The 22,933-nt window shown below is 41.5% G+C and overlaps 1 protein-coding gene across 2 annotated transcripts in view; it reads right to left on the bottom strand.

The window, feature by feature from the left end:
* The window catches only part of SMAP2 (small ArfGAP2), a 50,401-nt gene that overhangs the window by 2,811 nt on the left and 24,657 nt on the right, over nucleotides 1-22,933 (bottom strand). For both annotated transcript variants that reach the window (XM_056123268.1, XM_056123267.1), the window contains 8 exons: nucleotides 16,199-16,332; nucleotides 14,048-14,133; nucleotides 12,429-12,507; nucleotides 7,786-7,872; nucleotides 6,975-7,056; nucleotides 6,239-6,348; nucleotides 4,357-4,522; nucleotides 3,640-3,956 (listed from right to left, as the gene is read on the bottom strand). In XM_056123268.1, coding sequence (XP_055979243.1) covers nucleotides 3,640-3,956; nucleotides 4,357-4,522; nucleotides 6,239-6,348; nucleotides 6,975-7,056; nucleotides 7,786-7,872; nucleotides 12,429-12,507; nucleotides 14,048-14,130 — 924 coding nt within the window. In that variant the 5' untranslated portion in view covers nucleotides 14,131-14,133; nucleotides 16,199-16,332. The remainder of the gene's footprint in view (nucleotides 1-3,639; nucleotides 3,957-4,356; nucleotides 4,523-6,238; nucleotides 6,349-6,974; nucleotides 7,057-7,785; nucleotides 7,873-12,428; nucleotides 12,508-14,047; nucleotides 14,134-16,198; nucleotides 16,333-22,933) is intronic.

The raw sequence follows: 22,933 nt of genomic DNA, 5'->3' as shown, positions 1-22,933 counted from the left end.
ATTGAACAAGATGCAAGGAGGCTATGCTATGAATTTGTTCCACTGTTTGGTACTACTTTTATGTTTGATCACTTGACTAATAATTAACAATGTTTTTCACTAAAATCAATAAAATAAGCACTCAGAAAGATATTTCTTTGAGAAGATACAGCTATTCTATGTTTCACTATAATCATTGTCATTCTTTTCTAAGGAAAGCTTTCCCACTCTGTCCCATATCCATTAAAAGAAAAAAAAATATATATATATATTGTGTGTGTGTGTGTGTGTATACCCTAACAATGTTGACCCTTATTTCCTTCTCCCAATCACCACTAACAGGAAGATTTATATACATAAAATATATACATATTTATATTATTATGGGCTCACAGGTTTTTTTTCCTCCCTTCATCGTGCTGAATACATTAATACTTATTTTTTTTGCTTTTTGGGTCACACCTGGCAATGCACAGGGGTTATTTCTGGCTCTGCACTCAGGAGTTACTCCTGGCAGTGCTCAGGGGACCATATGGGATGCTGGGAAATGAACCTGGGTTGGCCGCGTGCAAGGCAAACACCCTACCCGCTGTGCTATCACTCCAGCCCCAATACCATTCTTTTTGATGTTCAAATAATTCCACCTAAGGCCAGTAAGGCCTCAAAAAGTAGCTAATGGGTCTTTTTTCTACATGTTCCCATCAATTTTATAGCGATTCATTACTTCATAAATAAAAAAGGAAAAAAGCAACTATGAAAGCTAAAAAAAGAGCAAAGAAAATCAAATGAAAGAAAATGGAAGGAAGAGTAAAGATAAACCAGAAACTGAGGTAGAAAATAGACCCAAAAAAATCAATAATCCAAAATCTAGGTTTTTTTGTGAAAATTAAATCTTTGTATCATAGAACAAACAAAAAAATGAACAAAACAGACTTGTTGCCTAACTGAAAAAGGAAAGGGAGGGAAAAAAAGTACAATTTAAAATTAAGAACTGACAAGGGAGAAATAATCACTGAAGCAGGTAATTTTAAAAATTTATAAGAATGGCATAACTTTTTTTTTTGAGAACGGCATAACTTCTGATAAATGAATTTGAAAACCCAGACAAAATGGATAATCTTGGTTAAATAGCTTTCCATAACTGACTCCCGTAAAAGAGAAAGCTATCAAATAATCCTTTTTTTTTTTTTTTTACTGTAAGAGAACTGGCTATCAAATAATTCACAATTAAAAAGCAAAAAGCCCACATAATTTTACCTGGGATTTCTACAGAATCTTCAAAGGATGACATTAAATACAGAGTATGTCAAAGACAGAAAAACAAACTTTTTAAAAATGAGGGCCCCAAGCAGTGCTATTCAGCTAACTATGCTGCCAGGTAGCTCAACGCTAGGGATTAGGGGTGCAGAGCTGACGGGGCGGTGCTGGGGACCACCAGGCTCACCCCTGACGGTGCTAGTTGCTCCCAGAGCAATTCCTGGTGGTGCAGAGGGGTCTAAGGGGCTATACCACAAAGTACTGAGAATAATACTTTTCATAAAGCAAATATGAGATTGCTATCTAAATCTGATAAAGAAAACAAAACAAAATAATAAATCTGATAAAGGTAGCGTGTGCGCACAAGCGTGCGCTACCTGTCTGGTGCTCCTTTGCCAATCTCTTCATTATTCTGAATCACTTTGCTTCTGTGTATGTTATGTATCGAGTATAAAGTTAAGCACCATTTTATGAATGAATCTGAACCCCCTTTCCTTTCCATAGAATAGCTGCCTATGAACATGACTGATGTGTTTGGTCCCAACTAAATCATATTTTCATTTGCTGTTTATTTTATTTGCAGAATTCCTACTCTTTATCTTCTTTGTTCTAACAGATTTGTGAGGCTGGAGCACGCTCTGTGTGGCCTCTGTGTGGCCCAATACTCCACAACCACCACCAAAAACTCTAAAGGAGTATCGTTTGTAAACTGCAAAGTATTATACAGAAATCTGTGATGACATTTTCATACATGAAAAGTGGTCTAAAACAATTAAAACTGGGGTCAGAGAGATAGTACAGCTGGTAGGGTGCTTGCCTTGCACGCAGTTGACCTGGGTTCAATTTCTAGCATCTCATATGGTCCCCAAGCACTGCCAGGGATAATCCCTGAGTGCTGAGCCAGAAAAAGCCCTGAGTACTGCCAGGTGTATACCAAAAACAAAAGCCAAACCAAACAAAAATTAAATAAGAAAAAATCCCAGTTGTGTTTAGAAAGTTTTTTGTTTTTGTTCTAAGTGATAATTTTTACACTAAAACTAACCTCCCTCCCTCCTTCCTTTCTCCCTGCCATACCTGCAATTTCTCAGGTTACTCCTGGCTCTGCAGTCAGGAATTAATCCTGGCAGTGCTTGGGGGACCATCTGGGATGCAGGGGATCAAATCTGGCAAATGCCCTACCCACTGTATTATCACTCTGGTCCCAACACTAAAATCTTTTGTCTACAGTCTTCTTTCTTCTTCTTCTTCTTCTTCTTCTTCTTCTTCTTCTTCTTCTTCTTCTTCTTCTTCTTTTTTTTTTTTTGCTTTTTGGGTCATACCTGGCGATACACTGAGGTTACTTCTGGCTTTGCACTCAGGAATTATTCCTGGCAGTGCTCGGTGCTCAGGGGACCATATGGGATGCTGGGAACTGAACCCGGGTTGGCCGTGTGCAAGGCAAATGCCCTACCCGCTGTGCTATCGCTCCAGCCCCAAAGTCTTCTTTATTCTTATTTCAATCTTCTACCCTTTGACTTGTCAGATTATTATGTCTTTTGACATCCAGTTATTTCCTATCCAACAATCAATTAATTTATTCCATTTTCCTTTTTCTCCTTTATTTTCACATTATTTTCAGTTGTGCTGGTTCTCTTTGTCAGAATACAATATATATTCTTCCACTTTGACATCTTTGTTTCAGTTTTATATTCTCAATGAACTATTCAATCATCATCAGTCCTTTTGCCAAAATGTCATCAGTCCTACATGGATTAAATTTCTCTTCTGGTAAATTCCTCCAGAAAGACTTGTAATTTAAAATTCTCTGGTATCTTGCAATTTAAGATTTTTACTTAATACCTGAAGGAATGCGTGGTTTTAAAATATGCCTCCTACATACCCTGAGTGTCTTAAAAATATTATTCTCATTTTTATCTTTTTGTATACTGCTATTAGGAAGTTGTGTGTGCAGGTTTCCATATAAACGATAGATTTCGATAGGTGGGATTGGGAGAGGGATGGAACACAGTTAATTTTTCTTAAATCGAAACATCTCTCATCTCCCTCTTTCTCTTCTTCTCCCCCTCCCTCTCCTTCCCTCCCTTCACTCCCCTAAGATTTAGGCAGTTACCTTTAGTCAACAGAAACCCAGAAATCCTCAGAAAGTCTGATTTACATATACCCTCTAGAGAAAAAAAGCTAACCCTATTAATATCTCTGGCATTCTCTCATTTAACCCGTAAGGAATCACGAAGTGGGACAGCTATGTGGAAGGCTCAAATGCCTGTCCTGGAGCTGGAGAGACAGTATGGGGGTCGGGTGCTTGCACAGCCAGGATTGGCACCTGATTACTACTGGGCTCTAAAACAAGACAAAACAAAACAAAACCCCAAACAGTTATCCAAGGAAAAGCGGGGAAGTTACCTGCGTAAGGTTCCACTGCAGCTGCTGCGCTGGCTGAACGCCGTACATAGTCTGGGGCATGGCTGCCACACCTGCCATGTAGCCAGCCTGCTGGGTGCTCATCATTCCGTTTGGCACACCCATCATTGATGCCTGCATGCCACCCATATAGCCTGCAGGCATGGGCATGGGGGCCACCATCCCAGAAGCTCCTGGCTGGGCCACCATGCCTACTGGTGGGGGCATCATGCTCCCCATGATGCTGCTGGGAGGTGTAACCCCAGGGAAGCTGGGATAGGCTGCAGGATATGCCATCTGAGCAGGAGCCATGAACATTGCTGCCAAGAGAACAGAGACAGCACTGATAAAGAGGGAAGGGCACCATCAGTCCAGACCCTCAAACTTCAAAACTGCTTTCTGGTGAGAATCCAGGCTCTCCAGACTATTTAACTCACAATGTTCTGCTACACAATAAAGGAATTAAACAAATTCCTTACAAGTAGGCCACTGACTTCTCTTTTTCCCTTGTAGAGTCTAGATCTAGACCTTGAGTCAGACTTCCCAGAGCCCAGAGAAGAAGTGGCTTACACAGAAACTATCTGCTAGTACTTTCAAGTACTGCAAGTACTTTCAAGAAACGCCCTTTCAGGCTTATTTGAAACACCCATCACAACCAATAAATCCTGTTCGTTTTAAGTCCTTGCTTCTGGCACACGGCCAGGATCCCATGAGCTCTACCTTGGGTGGGCATCTGAGGCGTCTGCGATCCATACAGTGAAAGGATGGAGTCTTTAGACAGCTGTTTCTTGCCTGTGTCTTCTGACTTGCTCCCTGGCTCTGGAAACAGGTTCAAGTTTTCAGGAACAGAGCCAGCACTCCCCGCCGTTGGCATGGAACCTACGACCTGTGGCAAAGAGGGCAGAGGAGAACAAAAGGTAAGCATTCCTTTGCAGAGATCCCCTCTCAGGTTGCTGATCCTTTAGAGGCTACAGTGAGAATTCAGAGTTTAGATCTGCACCACCACCCTCCCTTGCCAAAAAAAAAAAAAAATCATAGCTTGGGGCTGGGACATAGCTTAAGTGGAGGAACCCTGGACTTGATCCGACACTGAATGGCAACCACTCTGCCCCAGCACTGATAGAATGACCCCAGTGGCACCAGAGCACCACCAGGTATAGCTCCCACAACAAAATTAAAATAGAGACTTGGGAGATAGTGCAAATGGTACAGCTTATACCTAGCATATGTGAGGCTCTGTACTGGACTCCCATCATTGTATGGTTTCCCCCACCCCCCGCCAGCATGGCTGAGTACAGTTCTGGTTGTCCCTGGGAACAACTGGCAGTGGCCTCTATAAAAATAAAATAAAATTTAAAAAATAAAAATACAATAAGGGCCGGAGAGACAGCATGTTCTTTATATGTGGGAGCACATTCTTCATATGTGAGAGGTTGGGTTCAATCTGGGCACCACATGACCCCTAAGGTAATGGCACAAATGACCCTGAGCACTGCCAGGTGTGTGTCTCCCCAATTTTTAAAATAAAAGTCTAAGAGGCCAGAGAGACAGTATAGAGTAGGCAGGGTGCTTGCCTTGCACATGGTCAACCCAGGTTTGATCCCCAGCATCCTGTATGATCCCCCAAGCCCAACCAGGAGTGACTTCTGAGCACAAAGCCAGGAGTAAGCCCTGAGAAACACCAGGTGTGGCCCACACCCCACCCCACCCCACCCCCAAATAAAAAACAGTCACAGCTTAAATCAATAGCTTCCAACATTTTAAGCATATAAACTTTTCTGGAACTAATGTGACTCTTTCTATAAAATATGCACTTTAGAGGGTAGTGGTAAAGATTTCAATTATAAATAAAACACACACAGTAATATTTAAAAAAAAAATCACACTGAATGGGGTACACAGTAGGTATTCCACAAAGGGTCGTGATGAAAAGACCCAAGTCTTTCATACCTACAAATTATCTAGCAATAACTCATGCTTATGATCTAACCTAAAGAATTCTCCTTTATGATATGACACAGTTTCGTGAGAATTTCATTCAAAGAACTCACCATTTGGGGTCAGGAGACAAAAATAAATAATATGACATGAGGTTAAGGGAAGAATCAAGAAATCCAGCCCAGGGGCCAGACCAATAGTACAGCAAGTGGGGTGCTTGCCTTGCACAAGGTTGACCTAGGTTCAATCTCTGGCACCCCATATGGTCCCCAAATTCCACCAGGAGTAACTCTTGAATGCAGAGCTAGAAGTAAGCCCAGAGTACTGCTAGGTGTGACCCAAAACAAGGAAGGAAGGAAGGAAGGAAGGAAGGAAGGAAGGAAGGAAGGAATCCAGTCCAGGGATGAAAAGATAGCTCAAAGGACTGGAGGCAAGGGTTTGCTCCCAGCAAAGCATAGTACTCCGAGCACCACTAGGAGTCACCCCCCATGCACCCAGCCAAGAGTAGTCCCAAGTACCACCTCGGGGCCAAAAACAAACAAGAAAAAGAAAATAAGAAGACGAGTTTAGTTCCTCCAAAGAAGCATGGTTTAGCCCCAGGATTAAGTTATCAAAACCATCCTTTCTTGGTGCTCTTTAATTCTAATGAGCTGCAAAGACTCACCTTTCTTGAAACTGAAGAAGATGGGGATGGAACCGAGGCCAAAAGATCTAAATCTCTCTCTAATGTATTGCTGGTCTTACTACTTGAAATGGAGCAAGCCACAGGAGCATCTGCAGAGATCCAAGTTAAAATGCATCACCGTTCAGTAAGCCCACACCTGCCTGCAGAAGGCTCCAGCTCTCCACTAAGGGAGTTGAAAATGCAGACATACGGAACCATGGAATTTGGATGGGCATCTCAGGAGGCTTTACCCCAAACTCCCTAAGGTGCTGGAGAGTCTAAGTGGTCCCCTGTCAAACAAATGTCAGCAGAAACCCAGCCCCGAGAGGGACAGCAGCCCCACAGCAGGAGGCTGGCTGGCTTCCTTCCAACTATCTTTAGGGCCAAGAAAGCAGTGTGGGACTCATTTTTGGAGAAAAAGGAAAGGTACAGAAATTAGAAACACAAAGCTGGAGTTATAGTACAGTGGGTAGGGTGCTTGCCGTGCACCTGGCCAACCCAGGTTTGATCCCTGACACCTCATATGGACCTGCCAAGAGTGAGCCCTGAGCACCACTGAGTATGCATGTCACAGTAAGTAACTCTTTAGAACAGCTGCGGAGATTCAGGAGGGACACAAGAGAACAACCTAGTGACAATGACAAAGACAAAGGGAAGAATCCTATCTTACTGAAGTCAGAGAGAATTCATCAAAATGGGAAAGATGATAGGAATGGGAAAAAAATCTAACTCTTACCAAGGCCCAACAAATCCATGACAGGTGCTGTCGATTTCGGGGAACTTTTCCGAGGTAGCTGTGGATCTTCTTTTTTCTGGGGCTAAGGTGAAAATACAGTATAGGAAAAAGTAAACAGGTGTTTCTGAATCCCTTTCCCCTTGCCACTGTAAAGCCACAGTCTAGGGACACACTAATGGGGAGAGGTCTCTACTTCAAGTCACAGAACAAGAACACAGAATCGGACTGCTTAAAACAAAACATACTGGCCCGTCTTTCCAGACTATTAATTTTGTTTTGTTTTTGTTTGGGGACTGCTCCTGGCACTGTATTCAGGGGTCGCTCCAGGAGGTGCTCAGGGGGACCATCCAGTGCCGGGGATTGGACTCAGGCCTCCTGATGTGCAAAGCGAGCACTCAGACCGCTGAGCTCTGTCTGGCCCCATTCTTTATTGCAACAAGACAAAGGGGCACAGAAAGCCTAACATGAGAAGGGCTAATGGGGAGGCAGCATCTGCTCAGAAGGTGACATACATCCTTAGCAGTCTGGCATGGAATATGCCTCGAGCGCAGATGAGACAGATGCCGTTCCCAAGTTCCCATCTGGTTCCTAAGAGAAGTGTTAACAGAGCAGCTTAAGCAGCAGCTATCAGGCAACAGGAAAGAAGCAGAAATGGCCACAGACGAGCGAATTTAAGTGTGGAACCCTTTTCTTCCAGAAGCAATAGCACAATAATCTATCAACCCCACCCTTCTAGATCGGAGGCCTCTCAACCCTTCCCTCCCCACAGACACACCTGAGGCCATGCACACAAACACAATTACCCACTCACCATTTTAACTTTCTCAAAAACAACAGGTTCCATTTTCTTCTCTGAAGCTGATTCACTTCCTCTTTTCCACTTGTCATCTTTTTCTTTCTATATTGATGAACAAAACAAGAAAAAGGACACAGGCCCCACAGTGACTCACAGGTTCATGAATTATAATTCCAAACAGTCACAGAAGACACACAAAATTCCCATGGAATATAATGCAGGAGTCTGACAAACCTGCCACATGAGAATCGATCATTTCCACATTAGTCTCAATGTTATGTCCAAAGCATCCTTTAATGACATTAGTGTCATTTCAACACTCCTTGTGGAAATGACACTAATGTCTCTGGAAATGTCTGACCTACTCTATATGCAGAGTTTAAAATGTGTTTCCAGGGTCAGAGAGAGAGAAAGTTGAGAGTTTAAGGCTTTTGCCTTAAATCCTGCTGACCCCAGTTCAAATCCTTCGTATCACATATTCCTTGAACACCACGAGGTTTGCCCCCCCAAATTTTTTAAAATAAGATAAATAAAATATATCATCCATTTGATGCTACTTTATCATGCAAGTTTAACCTGTTTAAGCTTTGAATTTATTCAGTAGTTCATGTTCATCTTAGTTATATACTGTGATTTTACTATTTATTTATATTTTTGGTGCTCAGTGGTTCTCAGGGCTAACTCCTGATTCTGTGCTCGGGAATCACTCCTGGCATGCTTGGGGATCATACTGGGTAACAGAGATCAAACCATGTACAAAGCAAGCACCCTATCTGCGTATCCCTATACTTACTGACTTTTGAAATGCAATCATAAGTTCTCTCAATTTGGGGAGAAAGGTTCCCCAGAAATGCTTGGAGGACTGGAGGCCATCCCAGTGATAATGAACGTGGCTGTGTGGCCTGGTGTTCAGCCCAAATGAGCTGGGATTCAACAGATGTACCTCCCCGCTGCCGAGTGTTCAGGGATCACAGGGCCACACCTAGAGATGCTGGTGTGTGTGTGTGTGTTTGGGAGGGGGGGTGTCATGCAGGATCGGCAATCAAACTCAGGGCCTTCAAGCTCAGGGCCTTGTGTTTCACCCCTCTGAGCTATATCCCTGGCTCCAAATTCTCTCACTCTTTGTCTCTTTTAAAAAATATATATATCAGAAAATAAGGACTGGAGAGAGTGTATGCTGGCAAAGTCCCTTACCTTGATTGTGGCTGACTAAGGTTCAATTGCAAAACCCCAACCCTGCCAAGAGCGATCCCTGAGAACAGAGTCAGGACTAAGCCCTAAGCATAGAGGGTAAGGTATGCGCTTACCCTCCCCCCACCAAAATAAAAATCAGAGACTAAAGCTTTAATACAAAACTATAAGATTAGAAAAACAATTCAAAGGAACTAGGTAACAGAGACTTTAAAGGGTTAAAGCATCCCTTTTAAAATTTTCGAATAAGTCATCTGTATAAAACAGAAACACAGGGGCTAGAGAGAGAGCTCAATGGGCTAAGTCCATGCTTTGCCAAGCATGTGTCAGGCCCGGGTTTGATCCCTGGTCCGGCATGACTTGGAGCAACCCCTGAGCAAAGAGAGAGGAGTAGCCCCCAAGTAGATCTAAGTACCCTTAAGTACAATCAGGTGTGCTCTTCCAAAAAAATTCAAAATAAAAAGTGACATAAACTATATAATTTAAACTACTAGAAAGTTTCATATTTTTGTCATTTCAGAGGCAACTTCATAATACTTCACCATATTATATTATTGGTTTCATGTTTCAACATCAAATGTTTTCAGAGGTTCCCAGAGTTATCTGGTCTACTGCCCCACTTTCATAAACAAAACAAAACAAAACAAAAAAACACCCCCTAGGAATGTGCCTTCCTTAACCAAACAAAGGACCCACCATCTGCAGCCAGGACTACCAACCCCTCACCATTGTTCCAGCTCGCCCTGGGGGTGGGGCTGGACCTCCAGCTTTGGGAAGGATAATTGAGATGAAAAATAGAGCCACAAAGTGGATTTAAGAATACAGGCCCCAAAAAGGAAAAGAAGGCATATATATGAAGAATGGTTCCATCTTTCTAATAATTATACAGAAAAGAGGGACTCCACCATTATCTATAGTGATGGTGTGAGAAAGCATGAATTTTCCACTGAATTTTCAGTAAAATGATATAAGTATATGAAACTATAAATGTACCTATCTAATACTTTGTTGCATCTAATGTCTGTGGTGCTCAGGGGCTACCCACTGGCTCAGTGCTCAGAGAACCAAATGGAGCAAGAGATTAAACTCTGGCTTCCTGCATGCAAACATGTGCTCAAGCATGTTGAACTGTTTCTCTGGCCTAAAGTGTGGCTCTTTGATACAGAACAATTCTTGAAAATGCTTTGTTCTTTCCATTAAAAAAAAAAGAAAGAATACTTTAGGGGCAGGATAGTACAGGACAAGACACTGGCCTGATATGAAGCCAAACTTGATTTAATCCCCAGAAACACATATGGTCCTCTGAGCTTGGCCAGGAATGGCCCCTAAGCACCACCAAGTATTTCTCCCTGACAAAATAAAGAACACTCTATCAAGCCATTTTTTAAAATCTGGTATTTAATGACTTCATTTAGTGTTAATTCTTGGCATATAAATGTTCACAGGAATATATGTCTATATATGTGGGTGTTTGCACGTGCCCGCCTGTGTATGTGGTGCAAAGAACCAAACCCAGTTCTTATACATGCAAGATATGTGATCTGCCATTGAGCCATATGCCAGTTCCAAAAGATTCCTTTATTTTTTTGTTTTGTTTTGTTTTCTGTGGTCTAGGGATTGAATTTAGGGCCTCACACATGCCAAGACCAGTGCACTACCACTGATATAACCCTGAACCAAGGGTTATGTTTTTTAAATCTAAATATATCAAATAAATCATTTTAAAATAGTATCTTGGAGAGCCAGGAGATAGTCCAAAGCCAGGTACACACGCTTTCTAGATGGAGGCCAGGTTCTATCGCCAAAAGCAGTGCCTGCAGTAGTACCTCTGAGCATCACCAGTTGTGGTCAAAATTCAAAATCCAAACAGTTTTTGCAAACGAGAGGCAGTTTGCTCCTAAATGAAAACGTCCTGGGAGTCAAACAGACTGTTTTCATGAGCACAGTACCCCTGTGAGCAGACACTCTCTTCATTAAGCAACTCTTCCCTCCTTCCCCATTCCGTTACCGCATTCCGTTTCTCTTATTTCATTATCTCAGGTACAGTGAATAAAGCTAAGTCAGAGAGGACACAGATTTCAACAAATGAAAGGGAATGTGTGTGCTTTGTGCTTTGGTTTCAAACTGTTTTTAATGATGACCTCCAAGCTGAAGCTGCCCGTTTGGGTTCATTATTTTTTGGAACAGCTCCCATAACTTCAGGTGTCTTATCTGGATGACTGCGAGGTAAGAGAACATTATATAAGTTGAGGGGTGAAATTATCTTTATTTAATTACATGTTATTGTGTTGCGCTTACTTGCCTTCATGGATAATCACCTATTGGTTTATGCTCTTTTCACATACAAGTATAAAAGATCAAGTAGTAGCTCATTTCAATTAATTTGACTTCAAATTAACTGGAAAGGCTCAGAGCCCCGTGCAAACTTAGTGATTTTACTGGCTTTTATGTTCACTATTAATAAAATTAAAAAAAAAGATAAATCGACAGATTGGTAGGTAGATACTAAGACAGATAAGATCTACTTTAGAGGGGCTGGAGTGACAGTACAGCGGGTAGGGCATTTGCCTTGCTCGTGGCCAATCCAGGTTCGATTCCCAGCATCCCATATGGTCCCCCAAGAACTGCCAGGAATAATTCCTGAGTGCAGTGCCAAGAGTAACCCCTGAGCATCGCTGGGTATGACTCAAAAAGCAGGAGAAAAAAAATCTACTTTAGAACTGGAGAGTCCCATTCTCTACACTTCTGTAGATAAGTAACCAATTAAATCATTTCTATGTAAATCTATTGTACCATTTTATCAAAGGTTTCTTAAAGGTTTCCAAATGGTCAAGTTTAGTGGTCTCCATTAGTTGTCAACGGCCAGGCTTATTTTCTTCTTCCAGAAACCATGTGGTTTTAATAACCCTAGTTATCATATAATGCGTGATGTACTACATTTCAGATCTTAACCACATACATGGGATGGAAAGTGTACTTGGCAACTGGTGGTCTCTGACCCTCCCAGGAACAAGGGTCCCACTGATAATCAGCCCGTGCACTCACTGGAGACATACAGCAGTCCAACGGAAGGAGACTCTGGTGACGTGATTACACCTACATTTCCATTTTACTTCATTTGTGAGGAAAAAAAACTAGATGCATGCACAAACACACATATTCATACACAAACATGTTATTCTATTTGGGCTGGGGTGTCCAACTTTTCCATTTGAAGAAATAATTTGGAACTGACAATCACTGACAATCACTAACATCTAAAGAGACACTGAGGCAAACAAAGCATGAATTTGCTCGGTCTCTCCAGGAGTCAGTTCCGTACATCACGGTCTTGATTCATTAACTGGCTTTGTGTCACTTTTAAATAATGATTTGAGTATCTGGGCAGCCATTACTTATACTGCTCCTTTCCCTGATTAACACGAATTTCTTATTACGAAGGAAAACGTAAAAGATTTACGACCAACCCTAAGCGCATTGATGTCCAAACTTCGGTCCATGTATTTCTTCTTCTCATATTTATCTCGAATAAATCCTTCGACAGCTCTGCAAAAAGCTCATTAAGGATAATTCAAACACATATTCCCCATGTGACCACAAAAGGTCACTTGATATCCAATGGAATGTTGTTCTCCGCTTCCCCTCCAGCCTTCTCTCTCACAGGGCTCCTCTCTCTTCACATGCACTTTCCCTAACCACTGCCTTGAAATGTTTTGCTTGCAATTACTGCAGGGAATTCATTTAAAACACCATTTCCTGTGATTTTCTGTCAAAATAATGATGGGATTAACATTCATACTGGTATCAGAGGAGCCTGTGATTGTTCTAGAATGCAGGTTTCCTCCATATCTGCAAGGAGAATGATGTGAGAACTTATAATTTTTTTCCATGCAAATTAATGGCAGTAGCATTGCCAGGCTGCCAAAATACTGCACCAAATCATACCAAACAGAAAAACTTCTACTTTCATATAGCAGGGGAAACCTGTATAGGTAAAGCAGTCATTTTATCTATTTTAAAGCTCTTAGGTTCATTAGGTTTAAATGAAAGTACACGAACAACCCTTACAAAAGATAGTCTGTATCCCACTGCCAGATTCTGATCACTAGGTCCTCCAAATCTACATTTTCACAGGTTCTTCCTGCTAGCTACAAAAAGCAACCTCTAAAAGATGGTCACAAACCACATTTTGAGAAGCTCTCATTTAGAGCTGGCTTTTTCTCTTGAGGGATACAGAGAGATTACTGGTATTTAATAGTTGTTAATTTTTCCCCCCAGCACTAAGAAATTAAAAGCTGGTTTTGCTGAAAGTACAGCAAATTATTCCTTTATCCAAACGATTAATTCTTTTTGAGATAAAAAGAATTAAAAAAAAGCACCTGGCCCCCTGGCGCCGTGTAATCCCATCAGCGGCCAAGACTCAGAGACTATAAAATACAGATCCCGGACGAGAACAGTGCAGTCTTCTGCCCCCGCGCCTGGGTGTTCCTTCCCGGAGCATTCGCGGCCGCGCGACATCTCATCATAACTTTTTTTCTATGACATCTTATTGTCTCATTCCTACTTTGGACAAACTTGCAGGCTATCAAATGTAGCCTGCCCACAGGGCAGAGTCTGGCAAACTCCCCGTGGCGTACCAAATATGCCAAACACCAGTAACAATGATGGGTCTCATTCTCCTAAAGAGCCTTGAATATAATCTCAGGGCTAGGATGAAAGAGACGTTACTGGGGCCTGCTCGAGGCAATCGACGAATAACAGGATGATGAAATGAAAATGAAATGAGATAAAAATATTAGAAACATCACTTTATGGAAGACCTCACAATGAGCCACTTGGTGTGACTAATTCTGACTCGTCTTGAGTGTGTGTGTGTATGTGTGTGTGCGCACAACACCACCATTCTGACTTTAGAAAGTACGCACATGCTTTTTTTATAAGTCCCGGCTGCAATAAAGAGGAAAGATAAGACTCTGACGAATCCACACGGAGATGATTCAGTCAAATCATGGGTCTTGAGACCTGTGTGACTCTACTGAAACACTAAAATGCCACCCAGTCTTCCAAGTTGCTCCAGAAAAGATACGGATCTATTTGAGGCCGCCGAAATGTCTCGGGAAGGTAAGCTTCATACAGTCGATTCGCCTTTCCATTTCCCATTTCTTGCATGCACTGCAATCAGAGAGATACAAGACACATGGAATGTCAGATCGGGAGAGAACTGTAAAACTTCTTATCTAGTGGCTGCATTGTACAACTGAAGAACCAGCCTGGAGATTGGCTACTTAGAAAAAGCCTAGATTTTAAACCTGTATATTCTGATTTCTGATATAGAGCTCTTTTTGCCCCAACCATTTGTTCCAAAAGTTACTTTCCTCTCTTCATTCATAAGTTTCTCATATTGAAATATGTGGCAGATGAGACATCACTTAAGATTAAGTCATCACTTAAGATTCCACTGGAAACTCCAAAATACATAATTATCGAACAAAAAGTCTACTTGTGGGGCCAGATAGCTAGTACAGTGGGTTAAGCCCTTGTCTAACCCACGTGGCCAACCCAGGTTCAATCCCCAGCATTCCATATGGTCTCCTGAGTACTGCCAGTAGTGATTCCTGGTGCAGAGCCAGGAGTAACTCCTGAGCATTGTCAAGTGTGTCCCAAAAACAAACAAGTCTACTTAGACAGCAATAATTAGTGCCAAATAAGGCAGGCAATAATTACAATTCCTGATCATTTATTTTGCTAGGTTTTTGGGCCACACCTGGTGTTACTTGGGATTACTCTCAGTTCAGTGCTCAGATACTATTCCTGGTGGTATTCATGGGCCCATGCTGTGCTGGATATCAAACCTAGGGCACCCAAATGCAAACCCTGCACTTGAGCCAGTTCTACTATTGAGGGTTTTTTTTTTTATGGCCAAGGAGGGGTGTAGACTTGGGCCTATTCAAGGCTTTCTCCTGGCTCCGTGCTCAAAGATCACTGATGGTTCTCAATGGACCACATGCAGTGAGTGATAGGGATCGAACTGGCAAGACATGGACAAGGTAAGTCCCCTTAACCCCTGTACTATTGATTTTCTTAAATCTCAAATTGCTAAAACCTTCCAGGGAAGGCACTTCCCTCCAAAAGACTATATAAACCAAGTAATTTAAAAAAGGTTTTTGACTATTAACAAAGCTATAAAAAATAGTCTATTTCTAAATATATGTTTTGGCTACGAATAACTTTGTTTCCATCACCAACTTTAGCAATCAGTTTTTTTCTAAGCATCTGCACATTCCCCAGCAACTGCCCCCCAAAAGGAAAAACAATTTAAAATTATTTTCGTAAGTTTCAGAATAAAAGGATGGGGACATAACTCAAAGGGCTGGAGAACATATTTTACATAGGGGCGCCCTGGGCTAGTTCCTTGGCACTGTATGATCCTCCAAGTATTCTGGAAGCGACCTCTGAGCGCTGTCTCTAAGCTCCTCCAGATGGTGTCCCCCATATACAATGTTCAATATTGGAAGAGAATAGAGAAAGATGAAGTCACATCAAGTACACATCTTAGGTCAGCTGAACTCACCAACTTAAGTGTTTCATTCCCAGTCTACCAACCTAATAGAAAGCAAGATCTATACAAGCATTTTAGCAAAACATAACTTTTTAGCATAAAAAGTCTATCACTTGAGGATGTTCTTATGATCTGGATATTTAGATTACATTCTTATCTAAAACCACAAGTGTTGGCTGGAGTGACTGTACAGCAGGTAGAGCATCTGCCTTGCACACAGCCGACCCGGGTTCAATATCTGGCACCCAATATGGTCACAGAGCATCACCAGGAGTAATTCCTGAGTGCAGAGCTAGGAGTGACCCGTGAGCATTGCTGGGTATGGCCTACAACCCAATAAATAAACAATAAATAAATAAATAAAACTATAAGTGTTAGATCTACAAGTGCTAATAAGGATTCCGGAAAAGAATCCGAGGGTCCCCTTTTAGACCTTCCTACCTCCACAATTCTTATCCCACAGACTCCTCTGTGTTTGAAGGAGGAAAAAACATATCGGAAGAATAACTTGTAACCCAAGCAAGAACTTTAAGCATCTCTCTACTAACATATCAGAGCTTCACATAAGACTTAAGATCTTCACATAAGATCTTTTGTCTAGTTTGACAACAGTTCTTCTGTAACTACTTTCAAATGGAACATGGAAGCTGCTCAGTCACGCCTGGGCTATGGACATACCTGAATCTGTTCTTGAGTCCACTGGTCGAGGTTAACTGATTTTACCCTGGATATATGCACTCCTAGATTTCTGTGAATTCCAGCACATCGAATGCAGATGAACACACCAATGTTCCAGGAGGCCCATCGTGGCCCTGTGAAAATCAGGAACAGGACAAACAGTACAAATTAAAATAATATTCAAGGCCTGAGCTAGAACATTAAATCATAAGACAACATTTTCATTAGAAAGTAACAAAAATTGTCACCACAATCATCTTTCAGCTAATTTTGCTCATTTTTTTTTCATGGAGATCACCAGGGTTTTTTTTTTTTTAAGTTTAAATTTTTTAAAGTGCAACTACAATGGTTTTTAGTATGTTCAAACAATTGTGCAACCATCACCTCTAATTGCAATGCATCTTCATAATCAAAAAGAGCCAGACACAACAGGTGACACTCCCCATTTCTCCCAATTCCTCCTCTCTAAACCTTGGCAACCACAAATTTACTTTCCTTTTCTACAGATCTGTTACTTTTAGGCATATTAGAAAAATGGAATCATACAGTATATGGGAATTGACTGTGTAACAGCTTTTCACCGTATATGATGAGTGTTAAAATGCTGCCACTGTTAAAATGAGTGTTAAAATATTAATACTGCCACTTAAATAAAGAAAACTTCCAGGAGAACAGTGTGAAGAAAACTTCCAGGAGAACAGTGTGAAGCCATGTCACTCTCCATTTAGTAGTATCTTGATGAATAATCAACCTTGAGAAACTCTTTCAGGGTTGTGGGGCCTGGATACAGTTTTCCTACCAGGAAAAATGATACAGACATGCCAGCCCAAGGCTCTCCCTGAAATTTAAAACTTCTTTTATCCTCCCCTCTCTACCAGACACATAAAAAATGCATCCAGATAAACTTAATAGGATCCTTTCCCCTTGGGATGATGTCCCTACTTTACCCAACAACACGACTGTCCAGATTCAAGCTGTCAAATATAATGGTGCTTACTGTAATAAAAATCTGAGATGTATGTTAATTAAAAAAGAAAACTCCTCAGACATGCTCTCCAATCTCCTAGCAACTTATCTCACCTTAATAATCATTCTAGAAAATAATCAAAGTCCACTCAATAATTTTTATGTGAGGAAAAAAGCAACTTTCTTTATAACATCTACCAAAAGTAATAAAAAATCTAATACTTCCTATCTCATTGTTCCACTAGACAGAAATTTGCTACATAAAATAAACACGATATTAAGTGAGAGGCTGGGAAGCTCGGGATGCAGCTCATCAGTAGAAGCCCAATCATCAAGCCCTGTGTTGAGTCACTGACACCCAAAAAAAAAAAAAATAAAACCCAAACCAAAAACAGGGCCGGAGCCATAGCCCAGTGGGGAGTACTTGCACGCGGCCAGCCCAATCCCCATGTTCAATCCCCCAGGGTCCTGTATGGTCCCCTGAGCAGCACCAGGAGTAATTCCTTAGTGCAGAGCCAGGAGTAACCCCTGAGCATCCAGGTGAATGACTGCCACTCCCCACCAAAAAAGAGACTGATTTTCTATAGAGATAAACAAGACCCATAATTAGAACAACAAAGGGCACAAATTCAGTTCTTGGTTGATCTGCAGATTTTGAAGGCAATTTTTCGTTTGGGGACCACACCCAGCTGTGCTTAGAGCTGGCTCCTGGCTCTGCACTCAGGGATCACTCCTGGCCGGTTCGGGGGAACCACGTGGGGTGCCAGGGATCGAGCCTTGGTTGGCCCTACCTGCTGTGCTCTCTCTCCAGCTCCACCAGAGGAATTTTAATAGCCAGAATCACATGTCAAAAAAATTACTTTTTGAAATCTGAATTCAAAATCATTATAAATCAGAATGTAATTTTTTTAGGGTCAGAACAGGTACAGCAGGAAGGGTTTGCCTTGAAGGTGCTGCCATAGGTTTGATCCCCAGCACCTCATACGGTCCCCTAAGCCCTCTAGGAGTGATCCCTGAATACAGAGTCAGGGTAAGCCCTGAGCACTGCTGGGTATGCCCCAAAACAAAACAAGAAACTTTTTGACAAATACATACCACGGCAAAAAAAAACTATATATATGATATATATCATATCTATATATCCAATTCTCCACTCCCATCAATATTCAGTCAGGAAGTATGGGCTTAATGGTCCAGTGGTGAGGTACTGTTTGAACCTGGAGTTGCGGTGGCACATTATGTCCTGGGGGTGGGGGGGCATTAAGGGATGGAGGACCGTGTAGTACTGGGACTCAAACTTGGGCCTCATGTATGCCAGGCAAGCACTTCGGACCTTGGAGCCTCAAATACTTTCATATTGTGATTACTTTGATAGTCTCAGACTTATGTTCTAAAAAGACCTTCCATTACTCTAAGCCCCTATACAGATTCGTACAGTATATCTGCCTACTGCCACACAGTAGGTCTGTTTATAGTTAATAAACAAATGATTCACATATTTCTTTCAAATGATAAAGAATTACAAAACAAGATAGTTATATAAACAGAATATACCTAAACAGATTATAAATTAGGTTTCTTACTGCTATATGCCTATTTTAGATTATGATTTCATAAAGAAACTTAGTATCTAAGTTCACTTGATCACTGGACATCCCATTACTCATCGATTTGCTTGAGCGGACACCAGTAACATCTCCATTCGTTCCTGTCGAGACAGTACTCATCTAAGTTATAGAAGATTAAAAAAAAACGGACAGAGCCAAGCAGGTAACTCCAACAGCAGAGCACATGCCTTATCATGTGCAAGGCTTGGGGTACAATCCCCAGCAGTGCATGGGCCCCCCAAACTTTCGGGTGTTTCCCGAGCACCACTAGGTGTGGCTCCTCTAAAATTAAAAAAAAAAAATTGGACCTGGGTGTCAAAGGAGATAGCTTCAAGATTTGGAGTTCCATGGTTGGAAGGCTGCCTTATGAGCGGGGGTAAGGGCAGCTGGGACAGAGAAGGGATCACTAAGTCAATGATGGCTGGAGGGACTGTTCGGGATGGGAGATGTGTGCTGGAAGTAGATAAAGGACCAAACTTGATAGCTTCTCATAATGCTCATAAGTAGAGAGAGAGCAAGAGGGAAATTGTCTGCCATAGAGGCAAGGGGAGAGGTGAGACGTGGGGGAGGGGGGCGGGGGGAGAGATGGGACGTGGGAGGGGGGTGGGGGGAAAGAATACTGGGGACATCGGTGGTGGAAAATGTACACTGGTGGAGGGATGGGTGTTCGGTCATTGTATGACCGAAACTCAAACACGAAAGCTTTGTAAGTGTTACAGTGATTCAATTAAAAAAAAAGATTTGGAGCTCATGTTCTGCATATTGGAATCCTGGGTTCAGCCCCCAGCAGTACTTGTTTACCACAAGCACCACCTGGAGCAGCCCCCCAAGCTCTGCCAGGAGTGCCCCCTCAAAAAAAATGGACCAGAAGTTAGTATTTTATGCTCTATTAGATTTTCTAGAACTCACAAGAAAATATAACTAAAATCGATGTATTTGCTAACAAGATCAAAAGCCAAACACTAAGTAAAAATTTTGGAGTTGGGAAGATGGTTCAAGGGGCTGACGCACACGCTTTACACCCTGGGGCCCCAGGTTCAATTCCTTGCACCACATGGTGCCCCAAGAACCCCGCAGGGTGAACCCCAGAATACTGCACAGTATGGCAAAACCATGACAACCCCTCACACACACCACCACCACCACCACCACAGTTATTTGTGGGATGTTATGCTGTTTATTCCAGCCCTCCATATGGAAGGGAAAATTTCCAATCACCTAAGTCACTGACATAATTGTGAAATTTCTCTGGAATATTTAAAGTCTCTGCCTCTGGGGAATACAAGGCTAAAACCTGAGATTCTGTAGTCACTAACAAGGTCTCAGTGCAGAAATACAGGCAACATTATCTCTTGAGAAGTCAGAAGAGAGCTTCCTCCACTCCCATCTATTCCTGGTGAAACAGTGACAGTTCTATCTCAATCACCCGATGTCCTTCAGTGCAAAATCACTAGATTTATTAGTTAATAACTGAATGATCCATAAAAGATTCTGAAATTATGGAAGGGGAAAACATAATGGAAAAATACGCCTTTAGGTCTGAAATTGTGAGAAAATGGCTTCACTGTGAAAAATATCTTTGAAGCCACAAAAAGCTTCAGTTAGAATGTGATTTCCACAAATGATTAGAGATGTAACCTATGGAGGGGTATTTAAAGACACTTAGATACTTCCTAAGTCTCAGTTTCCTCATCTATAAAATGTACAAAATAATATCTGCCTCACAGTGGGTAGAGAATATAGAGGGATAACAATAAAGGAGACCCCCATATAAGAATACAGTACAGAGGCCTCCAAGGACAGAATTAACACCAGTGCATGACAGTTGATTTTAGAATACTCTGGGGGAGAATTTTGCTTTCATTCTTTTTTTTTTTTTTTTGCTTTTTGGATCACACTCGGTGATGCACAGGGGTTACTCCTGGCTCTGCACTTAGGAATTACTCCTGGCGGTGCTCAGGGAATCAGATGGGACCTTGAGAATCGAACCCGGGTTGGCTACATGCAAGTCAAATGCCCTGCCTGCTGTACTATCGCTCCAGCCCCAAGAATTTTTCTTAATAGTTTTTAGGTGTGTGAAAACAAATGCAACATACCCAGAAATAGTTAAATCCTGGTAAATGCAGGTATTAAAACAGAAGCTGGATGATCAACTAACTTTCAGGGATATTACAGAAATAATTCCTGTGCAAAGGAAAGGCAAATCATGAATCCTGAGGTCCTTCTGCTACTATAGTTCTACTTCAGACACTATTGTTTAATATCCGTAGGTTCTAAAAATGCAAAATGTAATGATCTTACAAAGAGGCTATTATCTTGATTAAAAAATAAAAAGACAACTATTAAATTCAGTTCACAAAGTCTCTGACTGCCACTGAAAAGTGGCTAAAATGTGGAACATTTTAGCACATCTGGAAAACCCTAAATCAACATCCCCGATTGAAAAATAGAGGTGGTTCTTTTGATTCGGCAGTTATTAACTCCCAACACAAAATTTAGAAAACAAAGTAAGATCTGTTTTGAGAACAAATCTAATGCAAGGTCACTCACACTCACTGTCTTACCCATAACTCGCTACAAAGATTACACAAAAACACCAGTGACTTTTGGAAGAAACTAAAGTTGCTAAGAGGTATGTTCACTGTTCTATTTTCCTCTATCAAAGGAGAATTCATCTAGTTCCCTATTTCAAAATAACAGTAAACAGCAACATGGAACTTCTGAAAGTACATTTTAAGGAACCATGAGAACAAAAACAAGGGCTTGCTCAATCAAACCTCTGCTCTCTGAGTGTTCTGCAAGGGAAGTCTCTCTGCATCTGGTCCATCTTGCAAGAATACTACTCTTTTATCAAAAAGTGACACTGGCCACATTCATATATTTGAAGAAAGCAGACACGTAAGCTTTTTAAATGTTTGAGACAAAGCTATGAAAACATTTCTGAGACTGATTAAAGAATAAAAGTAACTACCATACCAAGAAATTTAACAGGAAAATCAGAGGGTGCAAGAACCTTAGTCATCACTGAGTCTAACCGCCCATTGAATGGAAGATCCTTCTACAAGCGAGAGCGTGGCTCCTCCTTGAACAATTCCAGTGCTAAGTGTCATGGAGCATTTTGAAAGGAAGTCAATTCAAACTGTTAGATGACACTGGTTATCAGAGATGCCTTTCTCAACACCAGGTCCCACTGATCAACCTTCTCACCATTTTTAGCACCTACTGTTGCTTCTATACTCCTTCCATATTTATGAAGGTTTAGTGATTCGAGCAGAAGAGAGCAAGCAGCTACTCTTAGACTAAAGCCAGCCGAGTCAACCTGATCCTGGAGATAGAACAGATAGATCAATCACATTGCCATGCCATCAGTGGAGATGAAGCAAAGCAACATTACTCCCCTACTGAGTGACCAGAAAAAGGATGTTAGGAAAGTAGACCGTTACTGAGCACTCACTGACAAAAGGATTAGTCAGTTTACATCTAAACTAATTTCAGCAGCCCAATTAAAAAGGACATTAAGTGCAACACTGGGGCTGGAGCGATAGCACAGCAGGTAGGGCGTTTGCCTTGCATGCGGCCGACCCGGGTTCGATTCCCAGCATCCCATATGGTCCCCCCCAAGCACTGCCAGGAGTAATTCCTGAGTGCAGAGCCAGGTATAACCCCCTGTGCATTGCCAGGTGTGACCCACAAAGAAAAGAAAAGAAAAAAACCTTAAAAACTAAATTAGGTCTGTTAATTTTCGACATGTCTTCACGGGGGTCAATAAAAAGAGCAACAATTCAAAAAAAAAAGACAAAAACAAAAAACCTGCAACACTGGAAAAAAAACACTGGAAAAGCACTATTTAAAATAGCTAAGATTGTTTCACTAATAAAAAAAATAAAATAAAATAAAATAGCTAAGATTGGCTCACTCTTCAAGCCTGTGTTCTCCTTGGGCACAAACCCTGCTTACTTGTCTGATGTTTCCTTGTCTATTTCCACTCAGGAGAAGTCTGTGTTTTCTCTTGAATATAACCTTCCCTCTTTCTTTCCCCTCATATCCTTTTTTTTAATTGAATCACCATATGATACACAGTTACAAAATTTTTCACGATTGTGTTTCAGTCATACAGTGTTCTAATACCTGTCCCTTCACCAATATACATTTCCCAACACTA

Source organism: Sorex fumeus, unplaced genomic scaffold, assembly GCF_029834395.1.
Source record: "Sorex fumeus unplaced genomic scaffold, SorFum_2.1 ptg000047l, whole genome shotgun sequence".
NCBI lineage: Eukaryota > Metazoa > Chordata > Mammalia > Eulipotyphla > Soricidae > Sorex > Sorex fumeus.
This window is presented reverse-complemented; position numbering and strand designations above follow the sequence as displayed.